Source organism: Castor canadensis, chromosome 17 (genome assembly GCF_047511655.1).
Source record: "Castor canadensis chromosome 17, mCasCan1.hap1v2, whole genome shotgun sequence".
Taxonomy (NCBI): Eukaryota; Metazoa; Chordata; class Mammalia; order Rodentia; family Castoridae; genus Castor; species Castor canadensis.
The window spans coordinates 50,937,143-50,960,668 of NC_133402.1; the positions used below are offsets into that span (position 1 = coordinate 50,937,143).

The 23,526-nt window shown below is 38.5% G+C and overlaps 1 protein-coding gene across 10 annotated transcripts in view; it reads left to right on the top strand.

The window, feature by feature from the left end:
- Dock3 (dedicator of cytokinesis 3) overlaps positions 1–23,526 on the top strand; it is a 561,871-nt gene that overhangs the window by 458,621 nt on the left and 79,724 nt on the right. For all 10 annotated transcript variants that reach the window (XM_074059333.1, XM_074059340.1, XM_074059334.1 and 7 more), the window contains 5 exons: positions 968–1,051; positions 1,684–1,784; positions 4,587–4,668; positions 17,067–17,237; positions 20,645–20,837. In XM_074059333.1, coding sequence (XP_073915434.1) covers positions 968–1,051; positions 1,684–1,784; positions 4,587–4,668; positions 17,067–17,237; positions 20,645–20,837 — 631 coding nt within the window. The remainder of the gene's footprint in view (positions 1–967; positions 1,052–1,683; positions 1,785–4,586; positions 4,669–17,066; positions 17,238–20,644; positions 20,838–23,526) is intronic.

The window sequence follows — 23,526 nt, forward strand, 5'->3', positions numbered from 1 at the left end:
AATGTCACATTCCTGACAAGAGAACATCCTACCAGCATATCTAGTTTAGCATCTGTGTTAAATCAGCCAGAAGAGAATGTGAAGAGTATATGCTGGCATTTTGAAGTTTTTTTTTTTAACTGTTTTCTGGAAATTTTTAAGCAGACCTAGCAGTACACAGTAATATAAAAACCCTACATGTATTCCTCACCTGGTTTCAACATTAGACTGAACCATCAATACCCTAATCTATACTTTACCTCATGTTGATTTACAATAAATCGTATCATTTAAAGGGGACTTGACTGGCAAGATATTAGATTTGATTTCTCAAAAAATCCAAGCACCCATCAGTACTTATTACTCTCACTTTTTTTTTGCAACTCAAAAAAAAAAAGGCACATGCTCAAAAAACAATAATAATGAGGAACACTGCCAGATTATTTACCCCTGTTGATAGCCCTCATTGGCTGAGATTCTAATTCCTAAGTCAAAAAAATAGTTTCTGTAGGTAAATCCTAGTTTGCCACAACCTTATCCAAAGGTGCTCCATATAGTCAGGCCATAGTAGAAAGCAAGAGACTACTGAACCATTTGGGGTTCCATGAAAGAGAGCTCTTTTTCTCAAAAAGAATTTGGCATTAGAATAACTGATTCTTTTTATTTCCTTTTTTTTAGTAACTGCTCTTTCCTTAAAATTATAGCACTTACCCAATAGAAAAAGCCTCTTCATATCTCTCTCACCTTGGACTATAAAGCAAACACCCCATGTCTACCTTGTTATCCCTTAGCTAGGTGGAGGTAGAATACTAGACAAGTTTTGTTACGTCTTAAGATTCTATAACCTGTGTTCAACCCTAGTACTTCCAAAAAGTTCTATGAGGTCTTTCACTTTGTTTTCTGAGAGCGAAATTCTTTGGTATAATAAAGTTTGACCATGCATGCAAGGTTCCAAGATCTAAATTCTTTTCTTTTTATATTGTTTTAGTTTCTACAGGACATCTTAGATACACTCTTTGTGATTTTGGATGATAATACAGAGAAATACGGCCTGTTGGTTTTCCAGTCTCTGGTAAGTTACTTCCTGACAGTGCATTTTTATTAATTATTCCTGTCACATGTTTCAGAAAAATCTAAGGGAAGCAGCTTAGAGCAAGTCAGCAAAAGGTGCAGATATTTCCAGTAGAAAAGGGACTGAGGAATGTCACACAAGGAAGATCAACTAGTTAAAATCACCAGCTCCCATCAAGATGAAGTCTGAAGAATTCAGCTTGGTCAGGTCAGACCTAGGCTTTTTAGTTCTCGACCCTTAATCTCATCATTATTACTGGGTTGCTCAAAGAACAATCTTTTTCCCCCCTGACTTTTCCAAGTTTTTGTGGACACCCGGGTATTTATGCACCTACAGGTATTGTTTTGCCTGACCCTGATGCATATTGTACCACTCAGCATTATTGTGAATGAAAAAACTTAAGAGTAACAGCATAGGCATAAACTGATAAGCTCTACATTTGGATTAGCAGGCTGGGATGAGAGGAAGAGAAAAAACAAGAAAGAAATTCAGACATAGGGAAATCTTATATTTACTACCATGGAGAATGCTGACAGTTGGTCATTATTTAAAGATGCAAGAATATGTTTCCTGCTAGAGCTAGGTCTGAGGTCTCCAGTGAATCCTGGCGACTTACTCTCCATCCCTCCTAGGTGTTCATCATCAATCTGCTCCGAGACATCAAGTATTTCCACTTCCGACCTGTGATGGATACGTACATCCAGAAGCACTTTGCTGGAGCCCTGGCATACAAGTAAGTTGCACTTGGTATCATTATTAGGGCTTATGTTTGAACAGAAAAACAGGATTTTTAAAAGTTCTGCTGCAACCAGCATTTATTCAGTTGACTTTTTTACTGTATTTTTTAAATTGTGGTAAAATACACATACCATAAAATTTATCATCTTGACCATTTTCTGTTTATGGTTCGGTGGAATTAACTACATTCATTCATATTGTTGTGCAGCTGTCACCAGAATTCCATTCTCTCCAGAACTCTTTTCATCTTACGAAACTGAAATCTGTAACAATTACCAATAATGTCCCATTTCCTCCCCTTTTCCCCGCCCTGGAAACCACCATTCTACTTTCTGTCTCTGAATTTTGACTACTCTAGGTGCCTCATGTAAGAGGAATCATAAAGTATTTGTCCATCCATGAGTAGCTTGTTTCATTAGCATAATTTCTTCAAAGTTCATCCACAATGTTAGCATATGTCAAAATTTCCTTCCTTTTTGCAGCTGAATAATGTTCCATCATGTGTGTGTGGCTTTTATGGGAGCCTTGAGATTTCATATGAATTTTAGTGTGGATTTACCATTTTTTTTTGCAAATAATGATATTGACATTTTAATAGGGATTGCATTGAATCTGTAGATCACTTTGGATAGTATTGACATTTTAACAATTTCCAATCTATGAATGTGGGGTATCTTTTCCTTTATTGTGTTATCTTTAATTTTTTCAGCAACATTGTGTAGTTTTCAGTGTACACATCTTTTGCCTCCTTAATTAAGTTTATTTTAAAGTATTTTATTCTTCTTGATACCTATTACAAATGGAATTCTTTTAATTTCCTGTTCAGATTTTCATTTTGTATAGAAATGCAACTGATTTTTGTGTCCTGAAACTTTGCTAAATTCATTTATTAGTTCTGAATTAGTTTTGTTGTAAGATCTTTAATGTGTGTGTGTGTGTGTGTGTGTGTGTGTGTGTGTGTGTGATCATGCCATCTGAAAACAGCTTTACTTTCTAATATGGATGCTTTTTATTTCCTCTTCCTGCTTAATTGCTGTGGGTAGAACTTCTAGTACATGTTGAAAAACAATGTCAAAAGCAAATATTTCTGATCTTAGAAGAAAGCTTTCAGTCTTTCACCATTGAATATGATGTTAGCTCTGAGCTTTAAGTTAACATCTTAAACTATAATTTGTTACATTTTCTTCTAAAAAATGATGGTAAAGCTAACTAAAAATGAGTACTAATTTTCCATATATTTATTATATAATATTTAATAATATATAATATTTAAATATATACTTAATACATATTAAATATATGGTATTTGTATAATATATGTATTAATATTAATAATATATATTATATTTATATAATGTATATTAAATATACATTACTTATGTAATATATTTAAATGTATTTTTTAAAATATATAATTAATGTATATTTATTTTATTTATTTTTTAACAATTCTTTTTATTCTTTTATTCACATGTGCATACATTGTTTGGGTCATTTCTCCCCCCTTCCCCCCTCCCCCCTCCCCCACCCTCTCCCTCCTTCCCCTCTCAGTTCCAGGCAGGTCCTGTTCTACCTTTATCACTAGTTTTGTTGAAGAAAAGAGAAGCCTAATAAGGAAGACAAAGCATTTTTGCTAGTTGAGTTGAGGATAGCTATACAGAAATATTCCTAGCATTGCTTTCGTGTACACATGTTACGACTCATGTTGATTCATCTCTAACTGATCTTTACCCTGGTTACCCTGGTTACTGATCCCCTTCTCATGTATTAGCTCTGTATTAGTTCCTCTGGAGTGGGGACATCAAACGCTTTCATGTTTTGGGTTTTCTGCCTATTTCTATATCACCCGTATGTGCTCTCCCCTTACCATGTGATCCAAGTATATTTAATGCATATTAAATATTTATTATTTATATAATATATTATTAATATGTTAATATATATTTATTTAATATGGATTTAAATATATATTTTTAATATCACCCAAAGTAAATGTCAGAAAATAAAAAGATACTGTAATTAGTAAGCAAATGAGAAACAAAGCTTATTTAAGACTTTTAAAGCAACAATAAATCATTGTCTTTTTTGAAATTAGTAAGATATTTGAAAACATAAAATCCAATAGTGGCAAGACTGCAGAATCTTTAAAACTCTGATATTTTAATGTCGCTTTGGAGAACAGACACTAAGGTATGTGCTTTATGTGTCATCCTGTTAGTATTCTCAATAACTTTGAGATGTAGTGTTATTTCCTCCAGATTTTAAAGGAAAAGACTGAGGCACAGTGGGATTAAATAACTTGTCCAAGGATACAGAGTTAGGTACTCATAAGGCTGAGATGTGAGCACAGCCTGTAGTCTTGACCTCTGTGGTCTTATGTAGACCTTCTCACCCAATAATATATCCTTCCTCTCAAGTGACTCGCTCCTCAGGAAATGAGGTAGAGGGGGAGGGGATGGGGTGATACATAGGACTGTACACTTTTATTTATAAGTCAGTGTTGTGTATTCTGAAAACAGCAATTTAAGAGGAAACAAAATGCACGTCCAGTCTGTCTTTAGGAAAATAAGTGGGGGAAAAAGTGACCGTAATTGATAATTAAAATATGGCAAGTCTTTATAGACAAGAAATGTCTTATCTCAGATGATAGGAAAATTCCACAGCTGTAATGTATCCATCACTGCATTCTAGCTCATCAGCAGAATATTATTTCTGAATTGTCTGTTTGATGAATTAAATAGTAAAGACTGCCTTGCCTTTGTGTTAAAATGAGGTTTGGATAATTTGTGTTTTTCAGGGAGCTCATCCGCTGTTTGAAGTGGTATATGGACTGCTCAGCAGAATTGATTCGGCAGGATCACATTCAGGAAGCCATGAGGGTAATGTCCTGAGCTTGCCGTACGCAGGGGGCCACTACTGCATTATTTGTGGTAATCTCAATAATAAAGTGCTCGAATCAAGTGTAGACATCCCAGCCGACTGCCATGCTCTCAGGAATGAGTGCCCTGATCCATGTAATTCCCCTTTCCTTATCTCAGTTGTGCCGCAAAGACCTTTATTCCTGATAATCTTATCTTTTTTTTTTATTCGTATGTGCATGCAAGGCTTGGGTCATTTCTCCCCCCTGCCCCCACCCCCTCCCTTACCACCCACTCCATCCCCTCCCTCTCCCCCCACCCCCTCAATACCCAGCAGAAACTATTTTGCCCTTATTTCTAATTTTGTTGTAGAGAGAGTATAAGCCATAATAGGAAGGAACAAGGGTTTTTGCTGGTTGAGATAAGGATAGCTATACAGGGCATTGACGCACATTGATTTCCTGTGCGTGGGTGTTACCTTCTAGGTTAATTCTTTTTGATCTAACCTTTTCTCTAGTTCCTGGTCCCCTTTTCCCATTGGCCTCGGTTGCTTTTAAGGTATCTGCTTTAGTTTCTCTGCATTAAGGGCAACAAATGCTAGCTAGTTTTTTAGGTGTCTTACCTATCCTCACCCCTCCCTTGTGTGCTCTTGCTTTTATCTTGTGCTCAAAGTCCAATCCCCTTGTTGTGTCTGCCCTTGATCTAATGTCCGCATATGAGGGAGAACGTACGATTTTTGGTCTTTTGGTCCAGGCTAACCTCACTCAGAATGATGTTCTCCAATTCCATCCATTTACCAGTGAATGATAACATTTCATTCTTCTTCATGGCTGCATAAAATTCCATTGTGTATAGATACCACATTTTCTTAATCCATTCGTCAGTGGTGGGACATCTTGGCTGTTTCCATAACTTGGCTATTGTGAATAGTGCCGCAATAAACATGGGTGTGCAGGTGCCTCTGGAGTAATCTGTGTCGCAGTCTTTTGGGTATATCCCCAAGAGTGGTATTGCTGGATCAAATGGTAGATCAATGTTTAGCTTTTTAAGTAGCCTCCAAATTTTTTTCCAGAGTGGTTGTACTAGTTTGCATTCCCACCAACAGTGTAAGAGGGTTCCTTTTTCCCCGCATCCTTGCCAACACCTGTTGGTGGTGGTGTTCCTAATGATGGCTATTCAAACAGGGCTGAGGTGGAATCTTAGCGTGGTTTTAATTTGCATTTCCTTTATTGCTAGAGATGGTGAGCATTTTTTCATGTGTTTTTTGGCCATTTGAATTTCTTCTTTTGAGAAAGTTCTGTTTAGTTCACTTGCCCATTTCTTTATTGGTTCATTAGTTTTGGGAGAATTTAGTTTTTTAAGTTCCCTATATATTCTGGTTATCAGTCCTTTGTCTGATGTATAGTTGGCAAATATTTTCTCCCACTCTGTGGGTGTTCTCTTCAGTTTAGAGACCATTTCTTTTGATGAACAGAAGCTTTTTAGCTTTATGAGGTCCCATTTATCTATGCTATCTCTTAGTTGCTGTGCTGCTGGGGTTTCGTTGAGAAAGTTCTTACCTATACCTACTAACTTCAGAGTATTTCCTACTCTTTCCTGTATCAACTTTAGAGTTTGTGGTCTGATATTAAGATCCTTGATCCATTTTGAGTTAATCTTGGTATAGGGTGATATACATGGATCTAGTTTCAGTTTTTGCAGACTGCTAACCAGTTTTCCCAGCAGTTTTTGTTGAAGAGGCTGCTATTTCTCCATCGTATATTTTTAGCTCCTTTGTCAAAGACAAGTTGGTTATAGTTTTGTGGCTTCATATCTGGGTCCTCTATTCTGTTCCACTGGTCTTCATGTCTGTTTTTGTGCCAGTACCATGCTGTTTTTATTGTTATTGCTTTGTAATACAGTTTGAAGTCAGGTATCGTGATACCTCCTGCATTGTTGTTTTGACTGAGTATTCCTTGGCTATTCATGGCCTCTTGTGTTTCCATATAAATTTAACGGTAGATTTTTCAATCTCTTTAATGAATGTCATTGGAATTTTGGTGGGAATTGCATTAAACATGTAGATTACTTTAGGGAGTATCGACATTTTTAATATGTTGATTCTACCAATCCATGAGTATGGGAGATCTCTCCACTTTCTATAGTCTTCCTCAATCTCTTTCTTCAGAAGTGTGTAGTTTTCCTTGTAGAGGTCTTTCACATCTTTTGTTAGGTTTACACCTAGGTATTTGACTTTTTTGAGGCTATTGTAAATGGAATTGTTTTCATACATTCTTTTTCAGTTTGCTCATTGTTAGTGTATAGAAATGCTAATAATTTTTCTACGTTGATTTTATATCCTGCTACCTTGCTATAGCTATTGATGATGTCTAGAAGCTTCTGAGTAGAGTTTTTTGGGTCTTTAAGGTATAGGATCATATCGTCTGCAAATAGGGATATTTTGACAGTTTCTTTACCTATTTGTATTCCTTTTATTCCTTCTTCTCGCCTAATTGCTCTGGCTAGGAATTCCAGTACTATGTTGAATAGGAGTGGGAATAATGGGCATCCTTGTCTGGTTCCTGATTTTAGAAGGAGTGGTTTCAGTTTTTCTCTGTTAAGTATAATGCTGGCTGTAGGTTTGTCATATATAGCTTTTATAATGTTGAGGTACTTTCCTTCTATTCCTAGTTTTCTTAGAGCTTTTATCATGAAATGGTGTTGGATCTTATCAAAGGCTTTTTCTGCATCTATTGAGATGATCAAGTGGTTTTTGTCTTTGCTTCTGTTAATGTGGTTTATTACATTTTTTGATTTTTGTATGTTGAACCACCCCTGCATTCCTGGGATGAAGCCTACTTGGTCGTGGTGAATGATCTTTTTGATGTGTTGTTGAATTCAGTTTGCCATCATTTTGTTGAGGATTTTTGCGTCAATGTTCATTAAGGAGATTGGCCTATAGTTCTCCTTTTTGGAGATATCTTTGCCTGGTTTTGGGATAAGTGTAATACTGGCTTCATAAAATGATTTGGCAGTTTTCCTTCCCTTTCTATTTCGTGGAACTGTTTAAGGAGAGTTGGTATCAGTTCTTCTTTAAAGGTCTGATAGAAGTCAATGAGAATCCATCAGGTCCTGGACTTTTCTTTTTGGGGAGACTCTTGATTGCTGCTTCAATTTCATTTTGTGTTATAGGTCTACTCAAGTGATTAATTTCCTCTCGGTTCAGTTTTGGATGATCATATGCATCTAGAAATCTGTCGATTTCTTTAAGATTTTCAAATTTATTTGAATATAGGTTCTCAAAGTAGTCTCTGATGATTTCCTGGACTTCCATGGTGTTTGTCATTATCTCCCCTTCTGCATTCCTGATTCTACTAATTTGGGTTTTTTCTCTCCTCATTTTAGTCAGGTTTGCCAGGGGTCTATCGATCTTGTTTATTTTTTCAAAGAACCAACTTTTTGTTTCATTAATTCTTTGTATGGTTTTTTTTGGTTTCTATTTCGTTGATTTCAGCTCTTATTTTTATTATTTCTCTCCTTCTATTTGTTTTGGGATTTGCTTGTTCTTGTTTTTCTAGGAGTTTGAGATGTATCATTAGGTCATTGATTTGGGATCTTTCAGTCTTTTTAATATATGCACTCATGGCTATAAACTTTCCTCTCAGGACTGCCTTAGCTGTGTCCCATAGGTTCCGGTAGGTTGTGTTTTCATTTTCATTGACTTCCAGGAACTTTTTAATTTCCTCTTTTATTTCATCGATGATCCATTCTTCATTAAGTAATGAGTTATTTAGTTTCCAGCTGTTTGCATGTTTTTTGTCTTTTGTTGTTGAGTTCTACTGTTACTGCATTGTGATCAGATAGTATGCATGGTATAATTTCTATTTTCTTATATTTGCTGAGACTTGCTTTGTGCCCTAGGATATGACCTATTTTGGAGAAGGTTCCATGGGCTGCTGAGAAGAATGTATATTGTGTAGTGGTTGGATGAAATGTTCTGTAGACATCTACTAGGTCCATTTGATCTATTGTATATTTTAAATCTTCGATTTCTTTATTGATTTTTTTGTTTGGATGACCTATCTATTCATGATAATAGGGTGTTAAAGTCTCCCACAACCACTGTGTTGGCGTTTATATATGCTTTTTGGTCTTTCAGGGTATGTTTGATGAAACTGGGTGCATTGACAGTGAGTGCATACAGTTTGATAATTACTATTTTTTCTTTTGGTCTGTTTCCCCTTTTATTAGTATGGAATGTCCTTCTTTATCTCATTTGATCAATGTAAGTTTGAAGTCTACTTTGACAGAGATAAGTATTGCTACTCCTGCCTGTTTTCGGGGGCCATTGGCTTGGTAAATCTTCTTCCAGCCTTTCATCCTAAGCCTATGCTTATTTCTTTCGGTGAGATGGGTCTCCTGTAAGCAACAAATTGTTGGATCTTCCTTTTTAGTCCATTTGATCAAGCGGTGCCTTTTGATGGGTGAATTAAGTCCGTTAACATTAAGCGTTAAGTACTGATAGGTATGTGGTGATTCCTGTCATTTAGTTGTCTTAGTTGTTTGAAGGTTTGATTGTGTGTATCTAAGTTGAGGTTACTCTCTACTGTCTTGCTCTTTCTTTTCCTGTGGTTTGGTGCTGCCTGTCTTTTCATGGTTAAGTTGGGTTTCACTTTCTGTGTGCAGAATCCCTTGCAGAATCTTTTGTAGTGGTGGCTTTGTGGTCACATATTGTTTTAGTTTCTGCTTATCATGGAAGACTTTTATTGCTCCATCTATTTTGAATGATAGTTTTGCTGGGTAGAGTATCCTGGGGTTGAAGTTATTTTCATTCAGTGCCCGGAAGATCTCACCCCACGCTCTTCTTGCTTTTAATGTTTCTGTTGAGAAGTCTGCTGTGATTTTGATGGGTTTACCTTTGTATGTTACTTGTTGCTTCTCTCTTACAGCCTTCAATATTCTTTCCTATTTTCTGAACTTGTTGTTTTAATGATGATATGTTGTGGAGTAGTTCTATTTTGATCTGGTCTGTTTGGTGTCCTGGAGGCCTCTTGCATTTGTATGGGAATAGATTGCTCTAGATTTGGGAAATTTTCCATTATTATTTTGTTGAATATATTACGCATTCCCTTCGCTTGCACCTCTTCTCCTTCTTCGATGCCCATGATTCTCAAGTTTGGTCTTTTGATGGAGTCAGTGAGTTCTTGCATTTTCTTTTCACAGGTCTTGAGTTGTTTAATTAATAGTTCTTCGATTTTTCCTTTAATTATTATATCTTCTTCAAGTTCTGAGATTCTGTCTTCTGTTTGTTCTATTCTGCTGGATTGGCCTTCCGTTTTGTTTTGCAGTTCTGTTTCGTTCTTTTTTCTGAGGTTTTCCATATCCTGGCTGGTTTCCTCTTTAGTTGTCTGTTTTTGTCCTGAGTTCATTTATCCGTTTATTCATCATGTTCTCTCTTTCACTTTGGTGTTTATACAGTGCTTCTATGGTTTCCTTTATTTCTTCTTTTGCTTTTTCAAATTCTCTATTTTTGTTGTCTTGGAATTTCTTGAGTGTCTCCTGTACATTTTGGTTGACCCTATCCAGTATCATCTCTATAAAATTCTCATTGAGTACTTGTAGTATGTCTTCTTTTAAATTATTCTTGTGGGCTTCATTGGGTCCTTTGGCATAGTTTATCTTCATTTTGTGGAGTCTGGATCTGAGTATCTGTTTTCTTCATTCCCCTCTGGTTCCTGTACTAATTTTTTGCTGTGGGACACTGGTTTCCCTGTTTTTTCTGTCTTCACGTCATTGTCTTTGGTGTTGTTCCTGTCCCTGTACTGTGTGCAATTATGTATTTTCTAGCTTGTAATAATAACAATGGTAATATTTAGAATGCAAGGGTGAGCTGAAATGGAAAGCAAGAAGTTAAAGAAAAGGAGAAAACAAATACACAGACAAGAAGGAGAAAACAGAACAAGGTATCAGACAAGAAAGTTTCAAAGGTATAAACAGGGAGCGCTAGTGTACTAATTGACAGTAAGCTGAACAGACATTAGGGAGACAGAGAGAGGATTGAAAATCAAAAATTAAAAAAAGATAAGAATAAAAATAAAAAATAAGTAAATGAAAGAAATATCTATATATAAAAATGAATTAAAATAAGATGAAAAATAGAATAAAAAAAACAACCCTCCATGTTCAAATGCAATGAAGTTTCAGTCTTAATAATTTGGGTGTCGGTCTCAGTCTCCAATCCTGGAGATGGTGCCTCAGATGTTGTTCTGTTGTTGTCTCATCAAAGGAGATGCATAAAGTAGAACAAAACTACACACACACACACACACACACACACACACACACACACACACACAAACCCCACCAAGTCTCCCAAGTTCAAATGCAATACAGTTTCAGTAAGTTTTTCAGCATGCAGGTGTAATTCGGTTGTTCTCTCATCAAGGGTAGAGAGAAAAAGAAAAAAAAGAGTCTGGAGACAGTTCTGAGAATGGTATCTGCAGCTGTGGCTTGCCTGCCCGCTGCTGTCAGCCTGCTGTTGCTGGAGGCATTGTTTATGCAGATCTCTGGGGTGAGCTTAGCACTCAAATGGCCCCCGCAGGCTTTGTTTACTCAGAGTTCTGTGCGGGAGCCTCTGCTACAAGCTTTCCCCTTTCCAAGCACACTGGGAAAGGTGACACTGCACCCGCATTGTCAGGCCTGTGTGTTTATTTACAGTTCATGTGGGAGTTGGGTCATCCCCCCTCTCCTGTGGAGTTTTCATCCCACCGCCACTTTCCCAAACTTTCCTGCTCTGATTACTGGGCGGTGCTGCTGCTCCTGCCAGCCACCATGTTTGTTTACAGTTCATGTGGGAAGTGGGTCTTCCCCCCTCTCCTGTGGAGTTTTCCTCCCTCCACCACTCTCACAAGCTTTCCCGCTCCTGGTTGCTGCTCTGGCCCGCCCTGCTTGTTTATTTACAGTCCCGGGAAGGATTCCCTTCCCCCAATCTTCGGCGCTCAGGGCGCCCCACCCTCTTTCCCTCGTGTCTTTATTGTTCTTATTGGTTATTACTCAGTTTCTCTTTTTTCCCTGGGTGGAGGTCAGTCTGTCCAGGGGGCTATGCTGCTCTGGCCCAGGCTTGTCTGTGGGAGAACTGCGGTCCCGCGAAGTTCACCTGGTCCGCGTCTTCCCAAGCTGTCTGGGCGCGGGCAACTGGCGGCCCAGGGGCCCTCCTGGTTTCTCCGTTTAATGAAGTGGAGATTCTCTGTGCCGGCTGGAGGTGTGGAGGGGTCAAAGTTATGCCTCTTCTCAGTGATTATGCCTGCAAAGTGTGTCTCTAGCGTCTTTCCAAGATTTCACTACAGGAGGCTCGCTTTCTGCTTCCTCCCTCTAGCCACCATCTTGCTTCATCCTTCCCGACTCATATTTATAAATTTCTCTTTAGCGTGGAATTTGAAGTTGTGTGTCCTCCATAAGAAATTGCAAAAGTACACAGAAAGCACACAAGTGTCCTACTCTGCCCTTTGTAATTTTAGTAGAAATATTGAGAAGGATGCTGATAGAGAGATCTGTTGAGGTTGGGGGCAGTTGTGGAGAAGAAAAAAAACTGATAATCTTATCTTAAAACAGGAAGGAAGAAGGATGCACATATAGTTCCTGGCCTTACTTCCCTTCCTGATTTTTACCAAATCTATTCCACTGTTTTTTTTTTTTTTGAAGAATAGAAATATTTATTTTTAGCTGGGTGCAGTGGCTCACACCTGTAATCCTAGCTTCTCAGGAGGCAGGGATCAGGAGGATGAAGGTTCGAAGCCAACCCAGGAAAATAGTTTTCAAGACCCTATCTCAAAAATACCCAACACAAAACAGGGCTGGCAGAGTGGCTTAAGTGGTAGAGTACTAGAAAGCATGGGGCCCAGAGCCACCATAATCTTTTTTTAAAGACTATCCTATCAAATTCATGCAGACACAAGGCTTATGTGGGAATGCTGACAATAAACAATATCCTTACAGACTTTCTTCAATAGTTTGTAAAATAGGTTTTACAAAACAGTAATACTTGACTAACCTCCATCTTAGGTTCTCTCTAGGGTGGGATGTCCCACCATATCTTAGATCCCAATAATAGGAGTGAGCCAGCCAGTGGCTAGCATTAGAAAAGGAGAAAGGGGCCAGGTGTCAGTGGCTCATGCCTGTAATTCTATCTACTCAGGAGGCAGAGATCAGGAAGATCGCTGCTTGAAGCAAGTCAGGGCAAACAGTTCAAGAGACCTGATCTTGAGGCCCATCATAAAAAAGGGCTGGTGGGGTGACTCAAGGTGTAGGCCATGAGTTCAAAACCCAGTACTGAAGAAAAAAAAAGAAAGAAAAGGAGAAAGGTGTGGGCATCTTCCCTTTTAGGTTTGCACTCCACTTAGACAAGGTTTGATGTTATTTTGTATGACCTTTGCTTCTCTGCATTGTTTTATGTTACCGACATCACTATTTTCCTAAGCCATACTGTTTATAGCATTCTGGCAGTACTGTGGTTTGAACTCAGGGCTTTGAGCTTTGGAGGCAGGCACTCGACTGCCTAAGCCATGCCTCCATCCCTTACCATTATCTTAAAGTTAAGCTCCTAATACTAACATGAAACAAGCCTGTTTTCAGTAAATATATTTTGATTTTCCTAAATTTCCTTTACTATTTTCTAACCCTCTCATTTAAAATATTGCAATATTTCTATCTGAAAATGGGAAGAGAAAAAGCCAAAGGAGGATGCTGGCAAACTTAGAAGTTTTGTGACATATGTTGAGTAAATAAAGAACCAGATTTTCTGTCTAAAAAGGGAATAACTAATCTTTAATTGTTGTAGTACTACCAAGAGCTACAATGTTGCAAACTTGTGGGGAAAAGAAATGATTGCTGCTTTGGGATTCAGGATATGGAAGGGCACAATACGGTATAATGGGGGACTGGAAGCCACCCCACTCCTATCTCCCACAGCAACAATAATTTTATAGATGTTCACCAGTCATTCCACTGTTTAGAATGTTGTTAAACTCCATCTAACGCTAATGATGGTAGCAACGCTGAGTAAAATTAAGATCTTCCAATACTATTCCTTTCTTTCAAGGTTACTAAATATGGGGGGGAGGTATTTTTTGGTATTCTTTGAGCTGAGTGGATGCATGCACTGTATATGGATATGTGGAGAAAAAGATAATCTTAAAACTGGGGCCTTAGGAAGAACCCAGAGTCTTTAATGATCTAGACAAATGTCTGTGACCCTGCTTGAGCAGGTTCCCTGACAATGCAACCTGCTTTTCATTGCTGAGTAGCTCCAATTGACAGGAAACTGGCCTCACTGTACATTAACACCATTGTCTATTGCTTCTGCTATAGGGAACCATATGTGAGATACTCTTCGTGATATTCTTTTGTTTGCTCAAAAGTTTTGTGTCCTCTTATATAAATAAAGACCACGTCTTCTCTTTCTACCTCTTGTGTTTCTTGTACTTGAGTTACCTTTTTTTAATTGCTTTTTTTAAATCCTTTTTTTTTTTTTTGTGGTACTAGGGTTATAATTCATGGCCTCACGCTTGTTAGGCAGACACTCTAACCACCTTAACCACTTTGTTGAGTTACTTTTTAACCATGTTTTTCCACCATTTCCAGTTAGCAATAAAAGAAGAATGTCATCATTTTTTCTTCATGTTTTTTCTCTGTCTTCTTTTACTGTTACATGATCTATACTAAATACAGGGCCTGTGTTTTTGTTCTTCTTTTCCACCTGGTAACAGGTATATCAGATGTTTCCTCAAGCATCATCAGATTGAAGAGGAAAAATCAAATCATAGATCTCTATTTACCCCACCCATTCTTTACACATGCTGTAAATATCTGAGGCTGCAAGTCTCATTTTTGGTCTCCTTCATACAAATGTTTTACTGAGCAGTCATCATCTGTTCTGGGTACTAAGATGGAATGATCAGTAAGACCAGCTCATTCTCTTAAAGAACATGTTGTCAATGTCCTAAGGGGAGGCACACATAAACAAGGTTGTAGAACAGGGTGCTAGAGTGTATTATGAGGGTAGGGCCTGGGTTCTTTTTTTTTAATTTTTATTTTATTCATATGTACATACAATGTTTGGGTCATTTCTCCCGGCTTCCCCCCACCCCCTCACTTTCCCCCACCCTCTCCCTCTCCCCCCTACCCCCTCGCTACCAGGCAGAAACTATTTTGCCCTTATCTCTAATTTTGTTGTAGAGAGAGTATAAGCAATAATAGGAAGGACCAAGGGTTTTTGCTAGTTGAGATAAGAATAGCTATACAGAGAGTTGACTTGCATTGCTTTCCTATACATATGTGTTACATTCTAAATTAATTCTTCTCGAACTAACCTTTTCTCTAGTTCCTGGTCCCCTTCTCCTGTTGGCCCCTGTCACTTTAAAGTTTCTGCATTAGTTCCTTTGCATTGAGGGCAACAAATGCTATCTTGTTTTTTTTTTGAGGGGGGGGTTTCTTGCCTGTCCTCATACCCCCTTTGTGTGCTCTCGCCTCTTCATGTGATCAAAGTCCAATCCCCTTGTTGTGTTTGCCCTTGATCTAAAGTCCGCATATAAGGGAGAACATAGGATTTTTGTCTTCTGGACCTGGCTAACCTCACTCAGGATGATGTTCTCCAGTTCCATACATTTACCTGCAAATGATAAGATTTCGTTCTTCTTCGTGGCTGAGTAGTATTCCATTGTGTATAAATACCACATTTTCTTAATCCATTCATCGGTGGTGGGGCATCTTGGCTGTTTCCATAACTTGGCTATTGTGAATAGTGCTGCAATAAACATGAGTGTGCAAGTTGCCTTTGGAGTAACCTGTGTCGCATTCCTTTGGTTATATTCCCAAGAGTGGTATTGCTGGATCGTATGGCAGATCTATATTTAGATTTTTAAGAGGCCTCCAAATTTTTTTCCAGAGTGGTTGTACTAGTTTACATTCCCACCAGCAGTGTAAGAGGGTTCCTTTTTCCCCACATCCTCACCAACACCTGTTGTTGGTGGTGTTCCTAATGATGGCTGTTCTAACAGGGGGAGGTGGAATCTTAGTGTGGTTTTGATTTTCATTTCCTTAATGTAACAGGGACTCTGGAACAGGGGCTCTTGTAGAGGGGAGGTCACATACTAAAATTTCTTCTACAGACTCTTCTGTGTCTGGTGTACACCTGCAAAACACATTTTTCCAAACTAGCAGCCCCCAGTACCAGATGAATTTCATGTGGGCCACAAGATACTAAGCTTTGTTTTGCCAAACCTTCTGACAGATCATAAAAGGTAGCTTGGGGTTTGTTTCCTTTTATATATTTCAAGTAACGGCTCCACTTGTTTTATCCAATGCTTCTGTCTTTCCATTGTCTGGGAAATATGTGACATTTCTTTGATTAAAAAACACAGTCTTTGTTCTTGAAGCTGTTCTCTTAAGAGAAAATTACTCTACTAACAAGCATAGGCCAAAATGCAGGGACTCCTCAGAAGCACATTCTACCCCAAACCATTTTATGGGAACTTGTCTTCTGAATTGTTTATGGCAGATATCCTGGTTGGAAGACTGTGGGGAGTGTCAGGCCCTCTAGTTGCTATGCAACCTGGGACAGATTTTCTCCAGACTTCCTTGACTTCTCATAAAAAGGCAGGCTCTATGGCAAGCCCCACCTATATCCCAAAGATGCAGAAAACTCCTTAAGGAGCCTTTACTTTTTATAATAAACTCAAGAGTAGTTTTGCCAAGTGTGGCAGCACATGCCTGTAATACCAACACACAAGAGGCTGAGGCAAGAGGATTCAGAGTTTGAAGCCAGCCTAAGCTGCATATTTGTATATGCATATATGTACACACACATACATGTCCATTCTAGGTTAAGAGTGAAACAAATTGAAAAGTAATAGAAATAACTGAAAAGCATATAGAATACATATTTTTTTCATGTTTTTGAAAATCTAGCTTACTTTCCTGTCTTTATTCACCATGTAACATACACATACATGAGAAGGACGTTTAGTTAATTATTTAGTTAATTAGTCAGTTAGTGACTTAGTTAGCTATATCCTTGCCTTTGGAGCCTTGCATTTCCTGATCCTAAAAAAAATACAGAGAAGCTTAATTTTATTTTAATCATGAATGTTCAACTCAGTTCTTTCCATAACAGCCTATTGCTCCTTAATTCCAGAACCTCAGAAAACAGTTGTAAAATCATTTGATTATTCTCTCAGTAAAGGCAGGTGCTGTATAGTACCAATTTGGACTTTTGAGAGGTTTATAAAAATTAAAAATGCAATAGAAGTATCTATCCATGATTGGAATTGCTTCTTACCTGATTTTAGCATAGAATTTGCTGTTACTTTGCCCTTAATTTCCTGCTATGTGGGTTTCTGGGTATCTTCAGTATCTCTCCATTACTTTTCCTTCCACATTTCTAGGCCTTGGAGTACCTTTTCAAGTTCATTGTGCAGTCACGGATCCTGTACTCACGAGCCACATGTGGCATGGAAGAGGAGCAATTCCGGTCCAGCATCCAAGAACTTTTCCAGTCCATCCGGTTTGTGCTCAGTCTGGACAGCAGAAACTCAGAAACACTCCTTTTCACTCAGGTCTGTGAGCTGTGGAAAGTTTTGCTACTGGATTCCTTGTCTGTCTTAACAAGTGGGGTTTTTTTGTTCTGAGTTCCAGAACTGAAGAGTACTGCCAGTACCCTGTGTGTTGAGTAGGGGATGATTTACAAGGAAACAGCTAATAGAACAAAATGCTGCTTTTTGCATTGCTTCAGCTACCAGGTGTAAGACAGCCTGGTGGCATTATGTTGGAGAAGCAGCACAAATTTGTTGTTTTGAACTATCTTTAGACCAAATTTATTTAGCTACCATTCTATAGTTTATTTTATGAGCATCTTATTCATAGAAGATACTCAGAATATATAGGGAATTCATTTCCTAGCTAATCACTGTTAATTTTTTTCAAAATTTGATTAGTATTTGTCCATTCCAGGTAAAGAAGGAGATAAATTGAAAACCAGTAGGAGTAACTGAAAAGCATTGACTAAGAATTAGGATTAGATTCTATTAGAAATATTGGTAGGTTAGCAACATGGCTCAAGTGGTAGAGCACCTGCCTAACAAGCACAAAGCCCTGAGTTCAACCCCCAGTACTGGAAAAAAAAAAGAACAAAAAGAAAAGAAATATCAGTGTTAGACGGTCCCAGTGTGGTGTGGCATGCTTATAATTCCAACTACGCAGGAGGCAGAGATCAGGAGGATCATGGTTTAAGGCCAGCCCAGGGGAAATATAAGCAGAACTTCATCTCAGCCAACAAGGTGGGCATGCTGTAATCCCAGCTATTCAAGAGGCATAATTAGGAAGATCATAGCCCATGGCTGACCCAGGGCAAGCAAATAAAAAAAAAAAAAAGCAAAATACTATCTGAAAAATAACTAAAGCACAAAAAGGGCTAGGAGCATGGCTCAAGTGGTAAAGTGCCTCCTTAGTAAGCACAAGACCCTGAATTCAAACCCTGGTACCACCAAAAGAAAAAAACAAATGTCAGTGTTGGAAGGAAATTTGCTTCCTTATATTAAAACTATCTGGCCAGCTAATCTATTACCTTTTCTATGCAGCCTTGCACAAGAATGACTAAAACAATTCATTATTCTAGACAAGGGGGTTATTTTCTCTTATAAAATATCAGAATTTTATCTAATGAATTATAGTTCCTTGACTTTCTGAAGCCAATTATTGCACCAAACCCCGTCAGCAAAGATCAGATAACCTGTCTCACGTCCATTAATTCTGTCACAGCCACCTACGTTGTTAGTGAAAGTGCATGCTTAAACCCTATCTCATTTAAGTTTAGAATCATCTACTTTTTTTTTTTTTTTTTTGCTTTCCACTTGCTTCTCTGTTGTCCCTTGATAACTGCCTTTGGGCCTTTTGGCCCAGAGGACAGGTGATTACCTAGGAGGTAGACTATAAGCAAATTCCTCAAGATTTCCAAGTACCTCTGTAAGGAAAGCTCCTTTCATGATCTCCTCTTCTAAGTACCTCAAGAAATTCATTTTTCTCCCCTGCCCCTGCCCCCAGCCCTTCTGTTCCTTAGAATGGGAACCAAGGCCACTTACTCTTCCCCTCATCCCAAAGGAGTTTTGAAGACATTGGAGGTAGCAAGCAGAGAAAGGTAGATATGCTTTCTGAATACTTATACTCAATGGCATACTTCTGCCACATGGGCTCAACTTAGACCTGTTTCTTTGGTACCAGGCTCATATTTCACGAGTTTTAGAACTCTTAACAAGTTTATTATTCACATAGACTTTGTATCTTTGTTATGACTACTAGAAGCTATAAGGGTGGGAGTATCCTGTCCTGGTGCGTAAGTATAGGAAATCTCAGAATTTAAGAGAACAAATCAGATACTCTTTGTTACTGACTATGATGCCCCTACCCCCACCCTTTGTCTTTTGTATCTGAACTGCTTATATGTTTTGTGCTTGTTCTAATTACTATAAATAATCTGCTTGATATTTCAGGGAGTTATAAACCTACAGATATAATTCAAATGAGTTCTATACTTGGGTCAGGCCTGAACATGAAAACAATATTACAGGCCTTTTCCATGGCAGTCTATACTGCCTGGTAAATCAGTCAAGAAAAACAGCCCCTTCCTGACTCACTTCCTGACACTTGGGAAGAGTGAGTGCTCATCTTCTGGTCTCAAGGTGGCACTTCTATTTCCCTTTGTAAATCTTGGGTTAATAAGGTAGAAGAGGACTAAGAAGTGCAGAAAGCTTTCTCATGCTGCTTCCATTTAAACAAGAGAGGAAAATAAGAACCAGCACTTATTGAAAGCCAGTTCCAGGCACTACACTAGAAATTCATATATACCTGATCTTTTCCCTCATACCAATATCATGAGATAAGTAATGATTCATCCCCATTTTATAGATGAGAAAACTGAGGATTAGGCAGTAACTTGCCAAATGTTAAATGGCAGGAAAGTGGTAAAGCTGATTTTTTTGATGGGGGGGTCTTGCTGTGTCATAGAGTAGCTTCAAACTTGCAGTTCTCTTGCCTCAGCTTCCAAGTAGATGGGATTACAGGTGTGTACCACTACAACTGGACTAAACCTGGAATTTGAACTCATGTCCGTCCAATTCAAAAACACATTCTCGTTCTCTTACAGTGTCTGTCTCCCAAAGGCTCTGTAACAATCAGATTGAATTCAAGATGCTACCTCATGGGTTTTCCAGAGCTCAGATACTAAAAGCCTACGACACACACACACACACACACACGCACACACACACACATCTTCTCTCTTCTGCTGGGCTATCTGAGTCACTGAAGTCTTAAGCCAACATTACAGACAGTCCTCAGGAGTTTCTGGCTGACTAAATCCATACATTTCCCATTGTTTTGATTTTACACTTGAGACTGTCAAGCATCATATAATAAAGGAAGTAATTTACAGACTCTTCAGATTTCATGGTCACATATAAACATATCCTGGGGAAATGGTCCAGCTGTCAGAGCTGGATTGTTAGCTAAGAATGGAGTTTAGCTGGTGCTGCTTGAAGGCCTCAGCTTTCTATGCCACACTTTCTTTTGAAACATTCCTGGCTTATATTTAGAACCAAAATTGGAAAGCCAACAGCTTCATCATAGAGACAAGAAAAATTTAAATCCATCTTATGAGCAAAAAATAGCTATGACTCTTAAGCTACATTGAGCAAATTTCTATTATACTTCTCTTGCCAGAAAATGCCTTGGCAAGTTATGAAAGTTTCAAGTAACCCGAGCCCAATAAATTCTGTTGTTTTCTTTTCCTTTTTTGGTTCTCCTTGCTCCATGCCCCACAAAAAGTGCTCTAGGGCTGGGTAAATTACATCAAGGGCCTAAGGTAGGAGTGCTGCAATACTTTTTCAACCCCTTTCCACCTTGTACCATTGAACATGCAAGAAAGACAGACTTAACTGTGAGCTAACCACAGCTTCACTTGCTCCTGCAGGCTGCACTCCTTAATTCCTTCCCAACCATCTTTGATGAGCTGCTGCAAATGTTCACTGTGCAAGAGGTGGCAGAGTTTGTGAGAGGGACACTGGGGAGCATGCCCAGCACTGTGCACATTGGACAGTCAATGGACGTGGTGAAATTGCAGTCCATCGCCAGGACAGTGGACAGCCGCCTATTTTCATTTTCAGGTAAATCAAGTTGGGATGAGACTCAGACTCTAATTTCTTCCCTTTCAGGGTGATAGTCAAGTGGTAATCAAATGATCAGTTTTATCAGCCATCATAGAAAAAAAACAGTGACCCTTAAAATGTAGGTTTTGGTAAACTATGTTAGAAAATCCAACCAGACCTACTGCCTCACTCGCAATTTATTCATAGGTAAACATACCATAGAGTATGTCCATGGTTTTTATCTTCGTCTGTTCATGCTTGTATAGTAGAATATCATAAACTAGGTAGCATTAAAACAACAAATATTTATTTTTCATGGTTCTAGAGTCTGGGAAGTCCAGGATCAAGGTGCTAGTAGATTTGGTGTCTAGTAAGGACCCTTTCCTGTTTCACACACAGCCATCTTCTCTGTGTTCTCACATGGCAGAAGGAGCAAGAAAGCTCTCTGGGGCCTTTTGTCAGAGGGCACTAATGCCATACATGACCACTCATGATATAATCACTGGCAAAAGCCCCACTCTTCCAAAGGTCATCATTCTGGAGGTTAGGTTTCAGCATATGAATTTTGAGGGAACACAAACATTTGATCTATAGCAGTTGGGGCCCTTGTCTCTCAGCCACAAGTCCAACCAGTTACCAATAATGGAGCCTCCCACACCCCTAGTAGGATTGAGAAGACAAAGGGAGAGAAGGGAGGGCAAAACAAAAAGGTGCAGCCCAAATTGATAAGAATAAGCCTGGGAAATAAGAGGCTCTGAAATGGGGCCCTGAGAACCCTGTGCTTGTTTGTTTCATTGCCTCACCAGTCAGTATATTCCTTTTCCTCTTCATTGGAAGAGCCACTAAGGATTAGAGAAAGAAATGGAGGCATTCACACTCCCTAGGACAGCCAAACACATCAATGGCCCAGGCTGCCTTTAAGAAAGAAACTTTGAATTTATTCCTGAAACCACATTAGTTGTGAGCAAATGCAACCTTGAGGAGGCAAATACTCAGTGGCCATATATTAAGATCAATATGAGCCTGATGCTTTAAGTAGAATATCACTGTTCTAGAATAAACCTCTGGGGCACAGGAATAAATCTGAAACATTAGCAAAACAATTACTATTACAAATTTTATAATAAGAATTTTTGGCCAGGCACAGTGGCTCACATCTGTAATCCCAGCTACTCTGGAGGCAGAGATCAGAAGGATTGTAGTTTGAGGGCAGCCTGGGAAAAAAAGTTAGGGGGACCTTCATCTCAACCAATAAGCTGGGTGTGGTGCCACGTACCTGTCATCCCAACTATTTGAGAAACATAAATAGAATCATAGTCCAGGCTAGCCCAGGCAAAAATACAAGACCCTATCCAAAAAATAACTAAAGCAAAAAGGGCTAGAGATGTGGCTCAAGAGGCAGAGTACCTGCCTAGCAAGCATGAAGCCCTGACTTCAAACCCCAATACCACCAAAGAAATGGCGGGGAGGGGTTGCTGATTAATTTTTAAAGTTTTACTTTAAAGCATAAGAACAATTTCTCAGCTCAGTGCAATACATACTTGCAATAATAAATAGATGTTCCTTTTGACTTAGCTCTGCCAATAAAAAATATTGCTGACAGTAAAGCTGCCACCAAGAAAGTCAGCCCTTCTCCACCAGTAACTGTTCTCTTTTCTCCACCTCCTGGATTGAAAATTTTGTCAATGATTGGACACACTGTCACTAAATCAGCACTCCAGTTTTGTGCCCCACCTAAAGAAGATACTTTCAGAATATTTAAGAAGTGAAACTACTGGCTGCTCTCACTTTATTTCTAGTATTTTTGTATATGTTTAACTGCTTCATATAATCATGTTAAGAAAAATTTTTCTTAAGATTTGTGTGGTTATGGACCATGTAATTGGATTTTATGGCAAGCCATCACCAAATTTTCATTTGCATTTCATTCTCATTGTATGTCGGAGTCACAGCATCTTCTCAAAGCAAAAGGTTCTTTACTAGTGGTATCATTTAACCAACACCTTCTCTAAGCACACCAGTCTTGTGTCTTCTTTAACAGATAGTAATAACAAACTACCATTTGGTCTAGAAGGAGTTGTTGGTTATTAGAAAGCCAATTCTGTTGGTATTTTGGTCAACAAAGTGCAGTATCAATTTTTCCTTTATCCAAGCACCCTTTTAAACATAGAATATCTGTTACTCCAGTCTATTTCGACATTTTCTAAGTATTTGACAAGACAGTGCCAAAATCTCTTGTGTGTCATGTAATTTATCTTTGCCTAAAAACATTTCTTTCTGAAGTTCATGTGCAACAATTAACTACAGTGAAATATGAAAAATAAATCCAAAATGCCATGGCTTGTTTGTGTTACTAATAATCTTACTGAATCATTCTAGCTAGGTATGATGGGATCTTCAGGATCACACAATCACTGACCACATAGGAGTACATGTTCACACTTGTATTTCACTTTGTCTCCTAACCACCTCTGTGAAGTACCTTTTAGAAGAGGCCTTAACAACCCATTATACAAATGAGGAAGATCAAGCCTGTGGGAGGAAGAGTTAACAACCCACCTAAGTACTCCAAATGAGTCAGTAAGGGAATTTGAACTAGATTTCAGCATTACTCAATTCATAGTCCTAAATGTAATCTCTTCTTGATGAAAATGTTATTCTGGTAACATTGAGCAGAAAAGAAAAATATTTGAATGTGTGCAGTAGG